The 22,088-nt window shown below is 41.4% G+C and overlaps 1 protein-coding gene across 3 annotated transcripts in view; it reads right to left on the bottom strand.

The window, feature by feature from the left end:
• The window catches only part of SLC25A38 (solute carrier family 25 member 38), a 96,392-nt gene extending 74,689 nt beyond the window's left edge, over positions 1-21,703 (bottom strand). Inside the window, exons 1-7 of one of the 3 annotated variants that reach the window (XM_060683638.2) lie at positions 21,498-21,703; positions 20,715-21,068; positions 16,735-16,856; positions 14,874-14,958; positions 13,679-13,858; positions 12,696-12,864; positions 11,471-11,637 (exon numbers count right to left, since the gene is read on the bottom strand). In XM_060683638.2, coding sequence (XP_060539621.1) covers positions 11,471-11,637; positions 12,696-12,864; positions 13,679-13,858; positions 14,874-14,958; positions 16,735-16,856; positions 20,715-20,816 — 825 coding nt within the window. In that variant the 5' untranslated portion in view covers positions 20,817-21,068; positions 21,498-21,703. The remainder of the gene's footprint in view (positions 1-11,470; positions 11,638-12,695; positions 12,865-13,678; positions 13,859-14,873; positions 14,959-16,734; positions 16,857-20,714; positions 21,069-21,497) is intronic. The other 2 variants (XM_087894128.1, XM_060683639.2) reach the window with 2 other exon arrangements.
• Between the last annotated feature and the right edge of the window lie 385 nt (positions 21,704-22,088).

Raw genomic sequence — 22,088 nt, 5'->3', positions numbered from 1 at the left:
TCCAGGGGAGGAGACTAGGGTAGGTCTTGAGAATATTATCTGGGAGGAGTTTGATCCTGTGGCTCCCAAGGGTGTGGACAGGGTTCTGGGTAAGATTAGTGCCGCCACATTTTTATTGGACCTGTGTCCCTCCTGGTTGGTACTGGCCTCTCGGGAGGTTACACGAGGCTGGCTCCAGGGGATTATAAGTGCTTCTTTGAGTGAGGGTGCCTTTCCCGCCGCCTTGAAAGAGGCGGTGGTGAGGCCCCTCTTCAAGAAGCCTTCCCTGGACCCGGCTGAATTAGCTAACTATCGTCCGGTCTCCAACCTTCGTTTTGTAGTGAAGGTTGTTGAGAGTGTGGTGGCACGACAGCTTCCCCGGCACCTAGATGAAGCTATCTATTTGGACCCGTATCAGTCAGGCTTCAGGCAGGGGTACACCACAGAAACGGCATTGGTCATGTTGGTGGATGATCTCTGGAGGGCTCGGGACAGGGGTTGCTCCTCTGTCCTGGTCCTATTAGATCTCCCAGCGGCTTTTGATACCATCGACCATGGTATCATGCTGCAACGGTTGAGGGGGTTAGGAATAGGGGGCACCGTCCTGCGGTGGTTCTCCTCCTTCCTCTCCGACTGTTCGCAGTTTGTGTTGGCGGGGCAGAGGTTGACCTCGAGGCGCCTTGCATGGAGAGAGCCACAAGAGTCGATCCTCTTGCCCCTTCTGTTCAACATTTATGTGAAGCCGCTGGGTGAGATCATCCGTGGTTTTGGGGTGAGATTCCATCAGTACTCTGATAACACTCAGCTGTACATCTCCACCCCAGACCACCCCAACGATGCCCTTGATGTGATGTCTCGCTGCCTGGAGGCCGTGAGGGTCTGGATGGGGAGAAATAGGCTCAGACTCAACCCTTCCAAGACCGAGTGGCTGTAGCTTCCGGCGTCCCAATATAGTCAGCTGGTGCCATCGCTGACTATTGGGGGTGAATCTCTGCCCCCCACAAAGAGGGCTTGCAATCTGGGTGTCCTCCTGGATGCATGGCTGTCTTTAGAAGAGCATATGTCGGCCGTGGCCAGGGGAGCTTTCTATCAGATTCGCCTGATTCGCCAGTTGCAGCCCTTTCTGGACCAGGACACCTTGCGCATGGTCACTCACGCCCTTGTCACCTCCCGGCTGGACTACTGTAATGCTCTCTACATGGGGCTCCCCTTGAAGAGCATTTGGAGGCTCCAACTGGTCCAGAATGCGGCCGCGTGGGTGGTTATGGGCGCAACCCGTTGTGCCCACGTGACACCCCTCCTGCATCAATTGCACTGGCTCCCGGTGGTCTTCCGGGTGCGATTCAAGGTGCTGGTCACCACCTTTAAAGAGCTCCATGGCATAGGACCCGGGTACCTTTGAGACTGACTTCTGCCACCAATAGCCTCCCACCGGCCAGTCTGCTCCCACAGAGAGGGTCTCCTCAGGGTGACATCGGCCAAGTTATGTCAGCTGGCGACACCCAGGGGGAGGGCCTTCTCTATGGGAGCCCCAGCCCTGTGGAATGAACTGCCCCCGGAAATGCGTAAGATCTCCAACCTCCGTGTATTTCGCTGTGCCCTCAAGACCCTGCTATTCCGCCAGGCCGGGCTATCAATGTAATGATTTTAAATTGGGTGTTTTAAATTTTTGGGGTTTTAAATCTGAGCCGAAATTATTTAATAATTTTAATTGTTTTTAATTGATGTCTGTCTTTGTGCTTTTAATAGGCTGTACACTACCCTGAGTCCTTCGGGAGAAGGGCGGTATAGAAATTTATTTATTTATTATTTATTTATTTATTTATTTATTTATTTATTTATTTATTTATTTATTATTTATTATTTATTTATTTATTTATTTATTTATTTATTTATTTATTTAACGTAATTCCTAATATTACAATCATTCATTTAATATCAAAATAATAAACCAAAACATTTTATACCATACATATTCTTAAATTTTATTCCAAATAACTCCAACATCTTAATAAAATCTATTACTTATATAAGTTTTTTCCTCTTTATATAATAATAAACCAAATTGCTTCCTTAGATTTTATCTCTCATTTTCAAATACTTTGTCAAAAATATATTTCAAAACACATCTTAATCATTTCTACTTTTACCACAATCTAATTAATTCATAATACAATACCATTTCACCTTATTTTCTTTTTTAATTAAATTTCAAATAAGTAATTAAAACTATTCCAATTATTGTTTATAGACTCCAACCATACAATTAAAAATATTCCAATTGTTACAACTTCTCTAATTTTAGGTAAAACATATTTCTAAAACTTATTTCATTTCATACATACATCCATATAGTTTTCCATTATTTTAAACTATTTAAAGTATCATAATTGCATCTTGTCTCTAACATTCCTTTCTTCATATTCCTTTCTTCTTTCTCCCTTTCCTATTTTTATTTTTATTTTTTTCTTTCCCCTTCTTTTTTTTCTATATTTCTCATTATTTCCCATATCTTTTTTTTTCATCTTACCATTGTTAGACCCAATGTAATAATTTTGTATTTTAAAAACATAAACTCTTTTATTTTGCCCTACTATTTCCCATTATTTTCCATCCCTTTTCCCTCTTTCTTGTATTTTCACTGTTAATCCCAGTGTAATCATTTAATTTTTTTATATTCTTTCCATTCCATTCTCTTTTTCTTCTTTGTCTCTTTCCCACTTTTCTCTTTTTTCCATTGTTAATCCCAATGTAATCTTTAAACTTCTCCTTTTTATTGTTGCTACCCATGTAATCATTTAATTTTCCATAGTCATTCTCTTTGTCTTCTTCTTTGTTAACTCTTTTTCTTGCTTCCATTTGTTGTTTCCTTGTCAACTTGGAAGTGCTCAAACTCAGTTTTTGGATCATCAGATTTCAATTTTCCCTGCAACATTGTAGTCATTTCCCTTATTTCCATTTTCAGTGAAAAGTACATCATTCTCATCGTTTCCTTCCTGCACCATTTTGTTCTTTCTAAGTTAAAGTTTATTCCAATTTAAAATTACGTTGTAATCCTTTTTTAGTCATTAAAATCAAATTGCTTACAAGCAAGCCTTCCTTAGTCTTCACAGCTGTTATTCCTTTCAAAGGTTTCAAGGTTTTTTCTGTCAGTTATTATGTCTTTCAACAAAAACAAAAATTCAATGTTGTAACGATCCTGTTTCTCCTGAAGATGTCTCTCTACAATCCACAATTCCAATCAGCAACTTGAAAAAGTGCCCCATTTTGTTTGCAATCCACTTTAACAAACTTTACTAATTTAATTTTTTTTCTCTTTTCTTCTTCTTCTTCTTCTTTTTTTATACATACACCAAATCAGCCTATAATCCAATCCAAATTGACAAAGTCCAAATTCCAATTCTATTCAATTCTATTCAATCCAATTTAAAATCTTTAGGCGGGTTTTTTTATTATGGGCTTTTCTTCCTCCTTTAATCTTCTTTTCAAGTTCAAGAATTTCTAAATCATTTATATCCTATTCTATTCCAAAAATATTTGGGGGGGGGGGTTCTTTTTCTTATAATCAATTTAATTTCTCCAAGTTCAATATCCACAGTTAGAATTTAAGTATAAAGTTCCTTTTTGGGCTTTTAATGTTTCCACTTTCTCTCCTCCGTCAATTATTTCCCCTCGACGCTATTTAGCCACTGTTTCCACGCCAGGGTAATTTTTAAAATTCCATTTTTTTCCTTTGGATGAAATTTTTTTTTCCTTTGTCAGTTGGCCAATCATTCAACCAGTACCAGTACTCCATCCAAATCTTTACTCCTGCACGATTCTTATTCCGGATGCCCCAGCAATGGCCGCCGCCTTCCGCTGTCTGATCGAAGAGTTTTCTCTGGCTTTCCGAGGAACTTGCCTGTTCCTCTTTAGCCTACGAGATGCCTCTCCTTCTTCACTGTCCCTATAGGACAGTTCCAGTCCCAAGACTCCCAGTTCGGGGGTCTTCGTCTGGCTGGTTTTCGCCAGGCTCGTCTGGCTGGGTTTTCGCCAGGCTTGTTAGAGCCTGGTATTTTCCCAACCAGTTTCACCACGACGCTTCCGGGTCGTGGCCGGTCTTGTTGTTCTTTAGTGTCTTTTAATCTTGTTCCTTCTCTTATTGCTCTTTCTTCTTGTTCTCTTGCCATCTTTCTTTTTTGTTCTTCCTTTTCTTTCACTGCTTCTTCCTGGACTCTAATCTCTCTTTCCTCTCTTGTTCTTTCCTCTTCTTGAAATCCTAAATATTGCTCATAAAATATTGCTCATAAAATAGTTCCACTTTCTCTAGAGCAGCGGTTCTCAACCTGGGGGTCGCGAACGGCCATTTCACAGGGGTCGCCAAAGCCCTCTCTCGCACCCCCCCACACCTTCACTCACCCTCACTCTCTGCTCTGTTGGATCGCCGGCCGTTCGCTTACCCCACCCACCCCCAATCTATTGCTGCCTCCTGAGTCCCAGCTGATAGCTAGAGGAAAAAAAACTGTTTAAATTCTTGCCGCGGGGCTTCAAAGGGCCGCCCTATAGCCAGTGGTGGGATTCTGCTGGAACTGTTTGTTAAATTGCTGGCTTGCCCCGCCCCTCCGCACCACTATTTATTGCCAATGAATAGTGGTGGGCGAGGGGCAGGCGAGCCAGCAATTTAACAAATGGTTCGGTGTTTTTTTGTAATTTTATTGGCCTGCGGAGCTTCAGCATAGGCTAATTAGCCCTTGATTAGATCAGCTCCCGACTCTCAGATTATTTGTCTCAGCTGTTTTGCTCAGGGCTCTGCTGCTTCCTTGCAAAGAGTCCTGGAGCAGATTTTTTTTCCCCTAGCTATGCTGAAAAAGCGAAACTGAAACCGCTTTGCTGTTGCTGCAAGGTTGGAAAATAAGGCAGGCAGATTTCTTTTCTTTTTCCTCACCAAAAAAGGTAGGTGCAAACAATGGGAAATTTAGGGAAAAAGAGGAGAGTTCAAGATTTTAAAACACAAAAGAAAAAAAGCTCTATTTAACTAGGAATTGTAATAATTGAGATAGTATTAATTGTATATTTCTGAAAGCAGAAATGGTTAAGTTGTGGTTTGGAGGAATATATGGGGGAAATTATTTCGTTTATTATTATTGGTAAATATAATTAATTGATTTGTAAGAAATTGGATTGCATGGAAATAATTGGAATATTCATGTTCATATTGATTAATATACAAAAAAGATAGTTATATAACTAATTGATTTATATTAAAATGTTGAATTTGTATTAAACAACTGTAATATTACATAATTAACCAATGTGAGGATGGATATAAAAATATATGACAATGGGAAGGGGTATAATATAGAATAGAAGGGAAAAATTGGATTTGATTAAGATTAGAGATGAGGATGAAGGGTAATATTGGTTTTTTACAAAAATAGATGAGGAATAAATATGGCAAAAAGGAAATATAGAAATTGTAAATTTAATTGAAATGTTTAACACTTCAACAGTTTAACACTGTTTAAATTTGTGAACCGGCCAAATACTCTGTTCAAAGAAAATACATTGTATGTTTGTATATGTGTTTCTAATTATTGTTATTTATTCATATTTGTTCTCTTTTATTCTTTAAAGTTTAACAATTCATTCTTTATCTTAATATCTTTATATTTGTTTGGGGTTGGCTTTCTTCCCTTTCATCTTTTTTATTGTACAGCAATCTTTCTCCTCAAACCTACCACCTCTCTCTTTTCTTTCCTTCTTACTTTTTCTTCCTCTCTCTCTTACCCTCCCTCCTACTCTAATTTCCCTTCCCTTCCTTCATCCCTCTCTATTGCTGTATCCTTTTATGCATATGGACTACTCAGAGGGCTGAAAAAGTTATTTCTGACTGGTCCTCGCACTTTTGACCAGTCCTCGAACTTACGACTGTCCTCACATTTTACGTTTTTGCCTTAGCTTATCACCATGGTGAAGAAAAGCAGTTGTGAAATGAGTGACATGGTTGTTAAGAATGCTGCACAGGCATAAATGTGAAGATGGTCATAAGTGTGAGGACCAGTCAAAAGTGCGAGGATCTGTCAGAAATGACTTTTTTCAGCCCTCTGAGTAGTCCCTATACACATAGCCATGGCCACCCGGTCACATGACCAGCTAGCCACGCCCACCCAGTCACATGACCCCCCCAAGCCACACCCACAAAATAAGCCATGCCCACAGACCCCCCCTGGTTGGGGGTCACCACAACATGAGGAACTGTATTAATGGGTCGCGGCATTAGGAAGGTTGAGAACCACTGCTCTAGAGTGTCTAATCTATGTCTTTGCTCCTGCCAGTACACCAATATTGGTGATAGCTATATCTATCTAGACCCGCTCAGTCCGGTTTCCGACCTGGGCACAGCACGGAAACGGCATTGGTCGCGTTGGTGGATGATCTCTGGAGGGCTCGGGATAGGGGTTGTTCCTCTATCCTGGTCCTGTTAGATCTCTCAGCGGCTGTTGAGACCATCGACCATGGTATCATGTTGCACCGGTTGAAGGGGCTGGGGGTGGGGGGCACCGTTCTGCGGTGGTTCTCCTCCTACCTCTCTGACCGGTCGCAATTTGTGTTGACAGGGGGGCAGCGGTCGACCCCGAGGCGCCTTGTTTGTGGGGTGCCACAAGGGTCGGTCCTCTCGCCCCTTCTGTTCAACATTTATGTAAAGCCGCTGGGCGAGATCATCCGTTGCTTTGGGGTGGTGTTCCATCAGTACGCTGACGACACTCAGCTGTACATCTCCACCTCAGGCCACCCCAACGATGCCCTTGAAGTGACGTCCCAGTGCCTGGAGGCCGTGCGGGCCTGGATGGGGAGAAACAGGCTCCGACTCAACCCTTCCAAGACTGAGTGGCTGCAGCTTCCAGTGTCCCGATATAGCCAGCTGGTGCCATCGCTGGCTATTGGGGGCGAAACACTGGCCCACACAGAGAGGGCTCGCAACTTAGGCATCCTTCTGGATGCACGGCTGTCTTTAGAAGAGCATATGATGGCCGTGGCCAGGGGGGCTTTTTATCAGGTTCGCCTGATATGCCAGTTGCGTCCCTTTCTGGATCGGGACTCCCTACGCACAGTCACTCAAGCACTCGTCACTTCCCGCCTGGATTACTGCAATGCTCTCTACATGGGGCTCCCCTTGGGGTGCACCCGGAGGCTGCAGTTGGTCCAGAATGTGGCTGCGCGGGGGATTATGGAAGCGACTGGGCGCTCACATATAACACCTCTCCTGTGCGAGCTGCACTGGCTTCCTGTGGTCTTCCGGGTGTGCTTCAAGGTGTTGGTGACCACCTTTAAAGCGCTCCATGGCTTAGGGTTGGGGTATTTGCGAGACAACCTTCTGCCGCCAATAGCCTCCCACCGACCGGTTCGCTCGCACAGAGAGGGCTTCCTCAGGGTGCCATCGGCCAGGCAGTGCTGGCTGGTGACCCCCAGGGGGAGAGCCTTCTCTGTGGCAGCACCTGCCCTCTGGAATGACCTGCCCCCTGAGATACGCACGATATCAGACCTCCGGACTTTTCGTCGGGCCCTGAAGACACACTTGTTCCATCTAGCTGGGCTGGCTTGATCCCATTCTCTCAGTTTCTTTTAATCGAATTTGGTTTTAATTAGGTTGTTTTAAATTCGGGCCAAAATTATTTAATTGTTTTTTTAAATGTTTTTAAATTTTATATGCTATGTTTTATCCTGGCTGTACACCGCCCTGAGTCCCGCAGGAGAAGGGCGGTATAGAAATATAATAATAAAATAATAAAATAATAAATATTCCTTCTGGTAACCATCTGAAGTTTACTCCTTTTTTAATTACCATATTTTTCGGAGTATAAGATGCACCTTTCCCCCCCCTAAAAGGGGGTGAAAATTTAGGTGCATCTTATATACCGAAGTAGCCCCGCCCACCCACTGGCCCCCACCCTTTGGCCTCTGTCTCGCAGCAGTTACCTTCTTGCAAGCAAACAGCAAGAAAAATTAGCTCCTTTCAGCTTTAGCACAGCCTAATTAGCACAAGTTGATTGGATCGGTCTCCCGACTCAGCTGATTTGCTCTCAGCTCTTTTGTGCAGGACTCTGCTGCTTGCTGCAAAGAGGTAAATTGCTGGAGCAGATTTTTTTTTTCTTGTGCTAATCAAGCTATGCTGAAAATGAACATGAAAGTAAAGCAGGCTGTTTGCTGTTTGCTGCAATGAGGCAAAATTGCTCAGAGGCAGAGGCAGATTTCTTTTTCTTCTTCTCCTCACCAAAAAAGGTAGGTGCGTCTTATACTCTGGTGTGTCTTATACTCCGAAAAATACAGTAGACCTTTTGTCAAAAATTGATATTCTCTTCTCAAATCTCTTATCCTTCTGGGTATCTATTTCAACACCACTATCTCTCTACCTTTATATTTTATAGGAGTATTCCTTGCTGTCTGTAATATTTCTGTTTTTATTGCCTTCTTGGTGAACTTCACATCAATAAACTTGGTAGTTTATTTCTCACTGCATATCTTGTGTGTATTTAATCTTGTCAATCCCATTTAATATCTTTTCTTTGGTTTTCTCCATCATTTCCGCCAACATCTCTGCCATAACTTCAGCCAGATTCTCCCCCTTTTCTTCTTCTATATTTTGAAATCTTAGATAAAAATCTGCACGATTCATCACAAGGGAAATAATTGTCTTTTCCTGATTTTTGGCAATTATTGTAAATCTATCATCCATCTCTCCCACTCTTTTCTGTTGATTCTGCTTTTTCCTCCACTTTTTCTATTCTTTCTTCATTCTTTCCAATCATCCCCTTGACATCTTTAATAATAATAATAATAATAATAATAATAATAATAATAATAATAATAATTTTATTTCATTTCTATACCGCCCTTCTCCCGAAGGACTCAGGGCGGTGTACAGCCAATTTAAAAACACAGGACACAACAATAATTAAAAATTAAAATAATTAAATAGATTTGGCCGATTTAAAACCCCAAAAATTGAAAATACCCCAATTTAAAATTATTATGTTGATAGCCCTGCCTGGCGGAACAACAGGGTCTTCAGTGCACAGCGAAACACCCGGAGGTCGGAGATCTTACGTATTTCCAGGGGCAGTTCATTCCACAGGGCTGGGGCTCCCACAGAGAAGGCCCTCCCTCTGGGGGTCGCCAGCCGACATAACTTGGCTGATGGCACCCTGAGGAGACCCTCTCTGTGGGAGCAAACTAGCCGGTGGGAGGCTATTGGTGGCAGAAGACGGTCTCGAAGGTACCCGGGTCCTATGCCATGGAGCGCTTTGAAGGTGGTAACCAACACCTTGAATCGCATCCGGAAGACCACTGGGAGCCAGTGCAGCTCGCGCAGCAGGGGTGTCACGCGGGCACGAGTTGCGCCCATAACCACCCGCGCGGCCGCATTCTGGACCAGTTGGAGCCTCCGAGTGCTCTTCAAGGGGAGCCCCATGTAGAGAGCATTACAATAGTCCAGCCGGGAGGTGACAAGGGCATGAGTGACCGTGCGCAAGGCGTCCTGGTCCAGAAAGGGCTGCAACTGGCAGATCAGGCGAACCTGATAAAAGGCCCCCCTGGCCACGGCCGTCATATGCTCTTCTAAAGACAGCCGTGCATCCAGGAGGACACCCAGATTGCGAGCCCTCTCTGTGGGGGGCAAAGATTCACCCCCAATAGTCAGCAATGGCACCTGCTGACTATATCGGGACGCCGGCAGCCACAGCCACTCGGTCTTGGACGGGTTGAGTCTGAGCCTGTTCCTCCCCATCCAGACCCGCACGGCCTCCAGGCAGCGAGACATCACATCAAGGGCATCGTTGGGGTGGTCTGGGGTGGAGATGTACAGCTGAGTATCATCAGCGTACAGATGACACTTCATCCCAAAACCACGGATGATCTCACCCAGCGGCTTCACATAAATGTTGAACAGAAGAGGCGAGAGGACCGACCCTTGTGGCACTCCCCATGCGAGACGCCTCGAGGTCGACCTCTGCCCCCCTGCCAACACGAACTGCGAGCGGTCGGAGAGGAAGGAGGAGAACCACCGCAGAACGGTGCCCCCTATTCCTAACCCTCTCAACCGCTGCAGCATGATACCATGGTCGATGGTATCAAAAGCCGCTGAGAGATCTAATAGGACTAGGACAGAGGAGCAACCCCTGTCCCAAGCCCTCCAGAGATCATCCACCAACGCGACCAATGCCGTTTAAGCTCCCCTTCTACTTTTTCCATTCTCTTATCCAATTTACTTATTCTTTCTTTGAGGTCTTCATGTAAAGCCTGTATCATGTTTTTTAATTCCAAGTGCATGGCCATAGTGTCCAATGTTCTTTGAGCCACAGGGCTTGAAGTTGTAGCTGTGCAAGGTAACTGTGTTGTTGTCTTCTTCATGTTGTCGCATCTTAACACTGTAATCCACCAGGCTTGTAATCCAAATACAGCTTTGATTTATAATCCAAATATCTAATCCACCCCATTGAATGGATTAGCCAAAAAAAAAAAAAAAAAAGGAAAAAAGGGGGGAGGGAGAGAAAAATAACAAAAAAAAAGCTCAATCAACCCAAAAACCAAAAATGCAAGGGAGGAAGAAAAGAAAACCAAATAAAAATCAAAACCAAAAACTCTGAAATTTCTCTCTCTTCAGGTTCTTCTTACCTTAATCCAAATTTTAGAACATCCCGAAAAGCAACCAGCCAAAGGGAAAAACAATTAAAAAGGGGGGGGGGAATTATCCACAAACTTGATATTGTCAGCATAATGTTGTCTCCTTCATTCAAACTCTTGATGTTATTTTCCATAGGGTATCTTAATTCCTTTAATTTTCACTATTTTTTCTTTCTTGTTTAGAATGGAGGGGGGGAGAGAGGCACCTCTATCCAGTCCAAACTCCATTGCAATATTTTGGCTGCATATTTGGGTATCGTTGGAACAATGATTCTATTTCAGATATTTTTCCATACAGCTTCAGATCATCTGTGTAGAGGAATGGCCTGGCAGTTGTTTTTGATGTTTGATAGCGATGCCCTGAGTATTTCAGTATTGTCCACAGAGGAATAAATACAATGGCATTCATGGTGATAATCAGTCTCCTTGAAGAGTTCCTCCTTTTTTGGACAAAATCTAAATTGTATCAAAAGCAATAACAACCCCACAATAGAACAGGAACTAGCACTATGCTTCAGAATGCTAATTAGGAATTAATGGAGGTAATTAGACTAAGCTGTAGTATTCACAACTTCATTGTACCAAGAGACATCTGGCCTGCCACTGCAGGAACAGAATGCTGGATTAAATTAGCCCTTGATCTTACCTTCTTATGTTGTTTGCACATATATCCAATCATTGCAAAATCCTGCTGAAATTAATTTAGGAATACTTTTTCAGAAACATGATGAAAATGAAGTCAGCTATCAGGTTTATTTTAATTAAGAAATATTTTGCTGCTGGTAATTTAAGAACCAAAATACTGTTAACTATTTAATGCATTCAACCTTACCCTGAATATTAAGGCAATAGCCTGGCCAGTCTGAAGGTATTTTTCAGATGAGAGTTGCATGTGTGTTTTGATGACATCAGCAGGCTGAGTAGCTAATGAGGCCAGAATTCCAGCCACAGTTCCACAACCAAAGTTCATAAGTGGTACAATTGTTGTATCTAGTTGGCCTGGAAAACAGCAAGCAAACCCACAAAGTTATTTTACAATTAATTGCTGCAAAGAATAAGTAGAACAACTAAATCTTTTATGTCACATTATAGGCAAGGACTAATTTAGAGTCAGTATTTTAAAACCTGAAAAATTCAAACTGAAAAGGAGTATAATTGGAAAATGAAATGGAGATGGATTTCTGAAGGCCCTGAAAAATCTGTGCATGAATTTGTGGTACTGCATTCAAAAATTAAGATGATCCTAGCAAAACGTTCAATGTTTTGAAAATGGCAAAACTACTGCAAACATTTCTTAGTTGTGTACCTATCATAGCTGATGAATTTAAGAGAAAATGATGCTGAAAGAATTTTTCTTTATCTTAACTACATAAATAGGAGTGAAGCAAGCATGATACATTTGAATATATCATGTTTGCTTCACTCCTATTTATGTAGTTAAGATAAAGAAAAATTCTTTCAGCATCATTTTCTCTTAAATTCATCAGCTATGATAGGTACACAATTAAGAAACAAATCAAATTTCAGAAAGTTATATGACAATTTGGTTTAAATTTACATTATTAATTCTACATTCCTGAAAAGTAACACTATTATAAAACGTCTAATATTGTTTGAACATACAGATCAATATTAGAGTCAAGTGAAATACAAGTACCTCCTTTTTTCAACCACAACATTCTGTTTTATGTCAGAATTATGTCTAAGCATTCAAACTGAAACACATGGTTAATTTTTACATTCTTTATACCAAGCCATTCATTCTTCCCAATGGCTAAATGATTCTTGGACCCAGAATCATTATGCTGCAAAAACGAAGTTATGATTTAGAACACCAAAGAGAGACGTAACATGTGAGGACTCAAGAATATTCCATTGGGCAATTTCAAAGATAAAAACAATTACAAGGTACGGGTTTTATATAACAAATGACATACAAAAGGACATTTTAAAGATAAAGATGTAAAATATTTCTTGCCACAAAATCTCATTTTGTGGCAAAATTATTTCATCTATCCTAAATTCTACAAGAGAAACCACAGAACCTGTTCACTTACCATATGATGCAAGCTTTTGGGTCTGTGTGTAGAACATCAGATAGATGCCAGAAAAAGGTGCATCACGAAGAAGTGTTGCTGACAGGCCACTAAACAAACCCTGGGCCCCCTCTGATCGATAGATATTTCTCAGGGCTCCATACACACTTTCATAGCTGTATTTTCCACTCTGTAAATCAAATGTAATTATCAAAGTGAACATCCTCCTACATAAGCACATGCGAACTTCTGCCAAAACTTAAAATGCATATGGAGCAAAAAAAAGGTATAAAGTACAAACAATAATATTGGAACCATTGTAAGCTAGTGATATTGATATGGAAGCAATTTATTGTTGTTAGAAGGGTTTATATCACAGATGTTTAAAAAATCATGGCATTAATGTTTATTTATTTATTTATTTATTTTATTTTTAAAATTTTTATACCGCCCCCTCACCCGAAGGACTCGGGGCAGTGAACAGCCAAAATTAAAAACACACAATACAAATATTAAAATACTTTAAAACGAAATTAAATCTATGGCTTCCCCAATTTAAAACCCCTTACCCATAAAATTCCCCAATTAAAAGATTTTTAACCCAGCCCAGCTTGCTGAAATAAAAAAGTCTTCAGGGCCCGACGGAAGGTCCAGAGGTCCAGGATCAGTCGTATCCCTGGGGGTAGCTCATTCCAGAGGGTGGGTGCCCCCACAGAGAAGGCTCTTCCCCGGGGGGTCGCCAGCCAACATTGCCTGACAGACGGCACCCTGAGGAGGCCCTCTCTGTGGGAGCGTATTGGCCGGTGGGAGGTTATCGGTGGCAGAAGATGTTCTCGTAAATAACCGGGCCCTGACTATTTCTGATATTATTAAGCTTATTCTATGGTGAATTTTTTTAGTTGTTGCTAGAGGTTACTTAGAGTTGGAAAGAGTGAAGTAACATAAAAGAATTAGAAGTATATAAATAAAATTTTCCAATAAAAAAGAAGAAAACAATTCCTCACCTCATATCGTGTTTTCACTACTGTGATGGGTAACATACAAATAACAGCTACAGTTCGTGAAGTTGCACCCAAAAGAACTGATTCCAAGGCAGTAGGAGAGTGTTCCCACAAAAAATGATGTTTTATCATATATAAAGTGCTGAAGTAAATCCCAACTCCTGGAATGCATCGTGCAAAGGACTGCAAAGTGATAGCAAGCAGAACACACAAAAAGAGAGACAATCATGCAAAGAGACAAATCTAAGGATATCGGCCATTTTTAATTTTTATTTCAAAAGGAGTGAGGCACAATCTATTTTTCCCAATTTAACAATGTTGTATTTCATACAAGAAACTCAAGAAAGTTGCATGAAGTAGGATAGGGTGGGCACTGGACAAAGGCAACTTGTCTAAAGCCATTTTGTCAGCTTCAAAAGTGAACTGGAGATTTGAACTTCCATGATCTTTAGCTCTAGTCAGATATTTCAGCTCCTATATCTAAATTTCAAGTTTCATTCTTCAGAAATAAGGGCATCCATGTGCAAGCACTTTTGTCAAGATGCCCTTAATCAAACTAAAGGAACCACAAAGGACATGAATGAGGAAAAATTGTCACTGTACCTTTGGGAAGGAGAATATTAATCAACTCTTTTAACAATATGTATGATCAAGTAAACCAGTATTGGAATCTAATCACCAGAGAGAGGTGTTCCCATATTCTGTGATTAAATAGGTACTAATGCCCAATGAATTACACTTTCATGTAATCCAAATAACCAGTAATTTATGTTTGTGAGAAGCAGCTGAAACACTCTGTGGCCATGTTCACTCACCATGTGGTCTAGAATTTGGTTACATTGTAGTTCTAAGTATGGCAGGAATCTGGCCATTGTTTCAGCATAAAAGAACTTAGATCACATAATGATTTACTCTGATCACATATAATTTACTTGGATCGCTATGTCACCCAAGCATTCACTTTCAGATTTCCAAATTCCATTTTGAAAGCTCTATGGCCACTGTATCACTTGGCTCAACAATGTTCAATGAAATGTTATTTTGAGCCACTGTTGAATAAATTTATTCCTGAATTGGTTGCCACTGGCTTTTAGTGGCAAAGATTAAGGTTTCTTATGGATTCGAACTCAAAATAAGCTCACTCCAACAAATCCAATTCAAGCAAAAAGGGTCACACCATTTATTAGAGACAACTCACTGGAGAAACACCTTTCCACAGTCCAAATATACTTTCTGTACGAGCAAGTTTGAAGAGTAGAGCTACCATTTTAATACGACCTGAACTGGGGGGGAAATATATCAGATATTAGAAACAGGTAAAGCTCAACAACCATTTATTACAGCTGTTCCACCAGGGTACATTCTGAATAACAGCCTCCTTACCCCACTATCCCACCATAAATATCAGCAAATGTACTAGCTTTAATTATGAGATTGAAGGTTCCCAGTTCAGAAACATTCTCTACCAAAATAGTTGATACATATACAAGTCGTTCTTAAACCCAGTAACTTCCATACACATTGAGACCACAACATAATTCCTATCCAGCATTGGCAAAGATCCACTTGAGACCAAGACATTTTTTTCTATATTTAGATGCATGTAAATGCATACACATGCCTAAAATTCCAGTTTTTATCTATTGATTCCCAATAGTATCATTAGAGAAAAATGCAAAATTTTGCTGTTTCCTCCACTACAAGCAACCATGTAGAGAAACTATCTTCCTGAATTTTGGAGTAACTCAGATGTGCTAGCTGAATGTTTATCTCATTGCACAATTAAGTTGGGATTCATCAATAAAGTCAGCCTGTACTCAGGCAAGGCATTAACACCAACTTTTCCTATAAGGAATAACAATAGCACTTAGACTTATATATCACTTCATAGTGCTTTATAGCAGGGGTCATCAACCTTTCGGACCTCAGGGACCACTAAATTCATAATATTAAATCCCGCGGACCACTAATATGATCTGCCTAATGACCACCTGGGTGGACGTGGCTAGGTGGTTATGTGACTGGGTGGGCATGGCCAACTTGATATCACTCACGTTGAGAGGTACCTCACCAGCCTCTACTCACCCCTCCCCTCCCAGCCATTCATCGTCTCCCCACCTGGGCTCCTTAGAGCCCCAACAGGAAGCAGTTGTTGGAGCTAAGCCGCCACCACGAGAAAGAGTTGGCAAAACAGCTGGCTCAGTTCAAATTGGATCTGGCCGAGAAGGAGGCTCAGCAGAAGCACCTCACTGAAGACTAGGAGCATAGGCTTTCCAAGCAGAGGGAAGACCTGCGGGAGTGCAAGACCAGGTACAGGCACCTGGAGGCTCAGCGGGCTGAGATGGTCAGCCAGTTCCAGGCTATGATGCAGTCCCACTGGAACAAGGCCCTCCAGTTCTTCACCATCAGAGGTGCTTCCCTCCACCCTTCGCCCAAAGCCCCGCACCAGGAGGCTGAAGCAGACCCCAAGTCAGAATTTCTGTCCCCCTCCAACCCAGACAAAAAGACCCCGAAGGGGGAGACTCTCAACAGCAACACAAACATTCATTGCACGTATCTGTCCCAGGGGCCCTAGTTTGAGGACCCCTGATTTAGTGCAATATTAAAAATGCAAATAATTTTTCTGCGGACCACCAAAATTTTCTCGTGGCCCACCAGTGGTCCATGGACCACCAGTTGGTGACCACTGCTTTACAGCACTCTCTAAGCAGTTTACAGAGTCAGCATTTTGCCCCCACAATCTGAGTCCTCATTTTACCAAATTGGGAAAGATGAAAGACTGAGTCAACCTTGAGCCAGTCAGGATTGAACTCCTGACCATTGGCAGAGTTAGCTTCCAATACTGCATTCTAACCATTGCACCACCAGGACTCCTAATGCATACCTTTTATTCAATAAAACCCCAATATGGGTAAAATCATGTAAAACCTAGGACTATACTTTGCCTGTCTCATTGTTATATCAGTTTCTCCAATTCCCATCACTTAATCACTTGATTTTAGCCCAGGGCTTTAAGGCCAACAGCAGAAGAATCTCCAATAAGTATTTGAAATACTTGCCCACTGACAGTTGGCTGCACAGTCTGCAGCCTAGTTTTAAGTAAGTCAAGAGGCTGGAAGAGCAGGGTAGAGCATGTTCCACTGATAGAACCACAAAAAAAGGCTTTTAGTACAGGATGCACCTTGGAAGAAAAACAAACAAAATTGTAAGCACAGTCAAAAATTAAAACTACACAATTCTTTAATAACCATATTCCAGATTTTCTAGTCATTAAAATAAAGGTTAGATTAGGTAATATTTAATAAATAAATGTTTTCAAACAATAAACAGACATCCATTCTTAAGAAAGCATAATAATCTTTTAAATCTCATGTAGAAACCTTTAGCTTATAATTCTTGTTTAGAATAGAAGAATGGAATGGAACGGAACGGAACGGAACGGAACGGAACGGAACAACAGAACAGAACAGAATAGAATAGAATTCTTTATTGGACAAGTGTGATTGGACACACAAGGAATTTGTCTTGGTGCATACTCTCTCAGTGTACATAAAAGAAAAGATAAATTCGTCAAGAATCATAAGGTACAACACTTAATGATAGTCATACGGAACAAATAAGCAATCAAATCATATTAGGAAACAGTCAATATTTCAACAGTCAATATAAGTCGTAAGGATACCAGCAACAAGGTTACAGTGATACAGTCATGAGTGGGAGGAGATGGATATTAGGAACGATGAGAAGATTAATAGTAATACAGACTTAATAACTAGTTTCACAGTGTTGAGTATTATTTGTTTAGCAGAGTGATGGCGTTCAAGAAAAAAATGTTCTTGTGTTTAGTTGTTGTGGTGTGCAGTGCTCTATAGGGTCGTTTTGAAGATAGGAGTTGAAACAGTTTATGTCAAGGATGCGAGGGGTCTGTAAATATTTTCACAGCCCTCTTTTTGACTCGTGCAGTATACAGGTCCTCAATGGAAGACAGGTTGGTAGTAATTGTTTTTTCTGCAGTTCTAATTATCCTCTGAAGTCTATGTCTGTCTTGTTGGGTTGCAGAACCAAACCAGACAGTTATAGAGGTGCAGATGACAGGCTCAATAATTCCTTTGTAGAACTGTATCAGCAGCTCCTTGGGCAGTTTGAGCTTTCTAGCGCAGAAAGAACATTCTTTGTTATGCTTTTTTGATGACATTTTTGATGTTAGGTGTCCATTTTAGGTCTTGAGATATGGTAGAACCTAGAAATTTGAAGGACTCTACTGTTGATATTGTGTTGTCTAGTATTGTGAGAAGTGGAAGTATGGAAGGGATTCTCCTAAAGTCTACCACCATTTCTACGATTTTGAGTGTGTTCAGTTCCAGATTGTTCCAGTCGCACCATGAGGCTAGTTATTCAACCTCCGGTATGTATGCGGATTCATCATTGTCTCGAATGAGACCAATCACTGTTGTGTCATCTGCGAACTTCAGTGGTTTAACAGATGGATTGTTTGAGATGCAGTCATTGGTATATAGAGAGAAGTGGAGAGAGCACACAGCCTTGTGGGGCCCCTGTGCTAATTGTACAGGTATCTGATGTGATTCTGCTTAGCTTCACCTGCTGCTTCCTGTCTGTTAAGAAGCTTATGATCCACTTACAAGTGTGTTCAGGTACCGCTAGCTGGTTTAGCTTAGTTAGAAGAATGTTTGAAATGATGGTGTTGAATGCTGAACTAAAGTCTACAAAGAGGACCCTTGTGTAGGTCTTTGGAGATTCAAGATGTTGTAGGATGTAGTGCAGAGCCATATAAACAGCATCATCTGTTGATCTATTTGGTCGGTATTTAAAACATTAGCAATCTCTTCATTATACTTACTAATTGGGTAACTGTAACTATGTTGAAAAAATTTTCACAGTAGTAATATGGCAGCTATTTGATGAATTTTAATTTCTGTTAATTCATTTGTCATAATTTCCATATCTACAATTTGTTTACATCTTCAAGTAATCGGGGAAAAATTCAAGAAGCATGTTGAGTCAAAAAAAGTTAGAAATAAATGAACTCCAAGAAAGAATGATGTCAGTAAAAAGCATGAAATCAGAATTGTGGCATCTCAGTCCCCAAGGAGGAGATCATGTAATCCCAGATGTCTCAACAGAATAGCTTACAATATTGTCTATCAGCTAAAAAGGCTAAAACCAACAAACTGCTTATGAGCAGCTGTACAAAATGTAAAATGCACCTGTAACTTCAGACTTGCCTCCTAAAGTATTCAGATGATAAACATTAGTATTTTTAAATCATTATCCTTTTCTCAAAATGCTGTCAGTTGACAACCGATAGCCTAGTCAACAAAAAAGAATATGAACATGCCAGCCGAAACTATAATCCTTTGAAGAAGCCAAATGCCTACCATAAAATTAAGCAACCTTCAATCATTATCTGGATCAAGTACCGGCAGATTCTCTGGACCCTTTTGGGATCAGGATAGGATATACACTGAGATGGCATTAGTTGTGCTTGCTGATGACCTTTTGAGGGCCTGGGATGGCAGTGGTACAATTGTCCTGACTCTTCTGGATCTCTCAGCAGCATTCAATACCATCAATCATAGTATTCTTCTGGAATGGCCCCAGGGATTGAGAGTGGAAAACATTGTTTTGCAGTGGTTCTCTTCCTCCATGGCTGGTTCCAGTTGGTGTTGGTGGGGGAGGAGAGATGAGCCGTCAGCTCCTACAATGTGAGTACCTCAGAGCCCAAATCTTTTGCCACCCTTCTTTAACATCTACATGAAATTGAGGAGTGAAATCAGCCAACAGCATAAGCCTGGACAAGTTAGACCAAGCTGATGTACAATTTGGGAGTTCTCTTGGATTTAGGGCTCCTGCTTGATGAGCAGATGGAAGTCATAGCTAGGGGGTCTTTGCATAGTTTCATCTTGTGATGAAACAGTGCCAACTGCACTGTTTCCTGGACCAGAAGGCCTTGTTCATGGTAACTCATGCCTAATTCAATTCTCAGATGGATTACTGCAATACATTCTACATGGGGCTGCCTTTGAAGATCACTCGAAAGTTACAATTGGTCCAGAACACAGCGACACACATATTTTTGGGTGGCCATAAGTTCATCCATGTTATACCTTTGTTGCACAAGCTGTACTGGCTTCCAGTTTTCTTCAAGATGCAATTCAAGATGCTGGTTGTCACCTATAAAGCCCTGCATGGCACAATACCTTGTTATATGCAGGACTGCATAAGAATATCCATCCATCCTAGGTCATCCTAGATAGGCTGGGCACACTCAAGGTCCCCTCCCTGAAATTTTGCCATCTAGAGCAGTGGGTCTCAACCTTCCTAATGCCGCGACCCTTTAATACAGTTCCTCATGTTGTGGTGACCCCCAACCATAAAATTATTCCTAAAATCATTGAAAATATGTGTTTTCCGATGGTCTTAGGCGACCCCTGTGAAAGGGTTGTTCGACCCCAAAGGGGTCCTGACCCACAGGTTGAGAACCACTGATCTAGAGGTACCTCAGAAGCTTCAAGCTACCCCTATGCTATGGAACACTTTCCCGCTGGTGATTTAACAGGCCCTCCCACTTCTAGCTTTTCAGAAGACCATTAAGACACAATTAAATTTGCACAACACAGGAGTATTAAGTATGTTCACCACCTTGGGCTATATATAAAAAGGGTGGGATAAAAGTATATTAATATCACCAAGAAGCAAACTATGTGATGGTCTCTCACCCTGTGCCTATCTTGTATCTGCCTGCAGTCCTTATATAATAGTGTCTCTTGGTAGGGATCCCACAGCTACAATCACCTTTTAGCCCAGATTGAGGCGCCTGGGACCTGTTAGTAAAGAGTTTGGTAAGAACAAATACACATGCCCTATTCATACAGATAATACTGAGGTAGCGTTTGGGGAAAACTAAGGCACACGGATCTCGGAAGGCATCATTGCTGAGTAACGTTACCATCCCTCCCTTTTCTTAAGTCAGTCAATTTATCAGATAGATATGCGATGTGAGGCAAACGACTTCACCAACCAGCATAGCCTCCTCTGTCCTTCCAGAGGAACCGGGGCCCTTTTCTGATCCTGTGCCAAAACAGCTTGTCAACTCGGATTCGGATTTTGCCGGTGCGGACATTCCACGTAGCTTGTATCTGGGCTCAAGGAGCGTAACGTCGGCAACTCGCTCCGTCACCCGGCCAATCAGAAAGGAGGATAGAGCAAGATGAAAATGTCATTCGTAACTCTTTCTCCGCTGAAGGAGCCTTTGTGCTCGGTTTACTTTAACTAGAGCAGGACTCAGAGGTACTCCAGACCAGGATGGATACAGAGAATGGTGATCGATGAGAAAGCACGCTCACGATTAAATCCTTTCTCAAGTTAAGGTCCTCTGGAACGAAAATAACTTTGTAATCTTGCAGCTGATTATTTTGCAAGCAAACAATCTTTCAGATCATGGTGGCTAAGAAATGCAATCTCCTGAATTTGTAAAAACTCCATTCAAAACATCCCAGAAGCCTACTTTTGAGAGAAGGGACAACCCAGTGTTGCCCTTGCTCTTCGGGGGGGTCTTTCTCAAGAATTCCCGAGAAAGATTTCTTTCACTGGCATTATCCGCGTTAGGACCTGCACCAACATTCTGTTCCAACATGCCAAATCATTAGCCATAGTTTACAAATTACAACACTAAACCATTTTTTGTGAACCGAATCGGAGCACTATACTTTAGATTTCCCAAGTCATGTGATTCTAACCATGCTTCCCAGCCCCGAAACTGGATCATGTTACAAACCACAAGTTGAACTGCTTCTGTTCTTACCGCTATAAATTCCACTTTGTGCTGCGTTTGAAGCAGAGCAGGAGTCCATTTTTGTATCATTTAAAACCTATGAAAGGGCCTCCACATTAATTAACAAAAAACAATACAAGAAAGTTATTAATAATAACACAAAATTCAACAGTTGTCAAAAGGACTTCCTCCTTCAATTTTTTTTTTTAATCCAAGATGATTAGCGGAAGAGCAAGGAACCACCAACCTAGAGATACGAAATATTAAGAGAGTCATCTTGCTAATCGTTATTCCGCTTCAGGGTTCTGTTTATTCAATAGCAATTTCGGTGACTTCGGCTCCAAAGTGCCCGAAGATTTATAGATGATGCGAAATGATAGCATGGATTATGCTCATGTTATTAATATTTTTTCAAAAAGTTATTGATGATAGATTAGTTTGATTATCTCAAACGCTGAAATTCCAAGTAATTCTGCCCATGAAGTTTCCCTCAAATTTGGACTCTCCACCCCTTTCTGTATTTGGAAGAGTCCTGAAGGCATGACTTTTCATCAGAATGAAAATCAGGCTTTTCATCAGAATGACTGATGTATCTTCCTTTTTGTTCTCATCTGGATTTAT

The sequence above is a fragment of the Pantherophis guttatus genome, chromosome 4, assembly GCF_059756535.1.
Source record: "Pantherophis guttatus breed Tessera chromosome 4, ASM5975653v1, whole genome shotgun sequence".
In the NCBI taxonomy this organism is placed as follows: Eukaryota; Metazoa; Chordata; class Lepidosauria; order Squamata; family Colubridae; genus Pantherophis; species Pantherophis guttatus.
The sequence above is the reverse complement of the archived record's forward strand: the minus strand, read 5'-3'. Positions and strand labels throughout refer to the sequence as shown.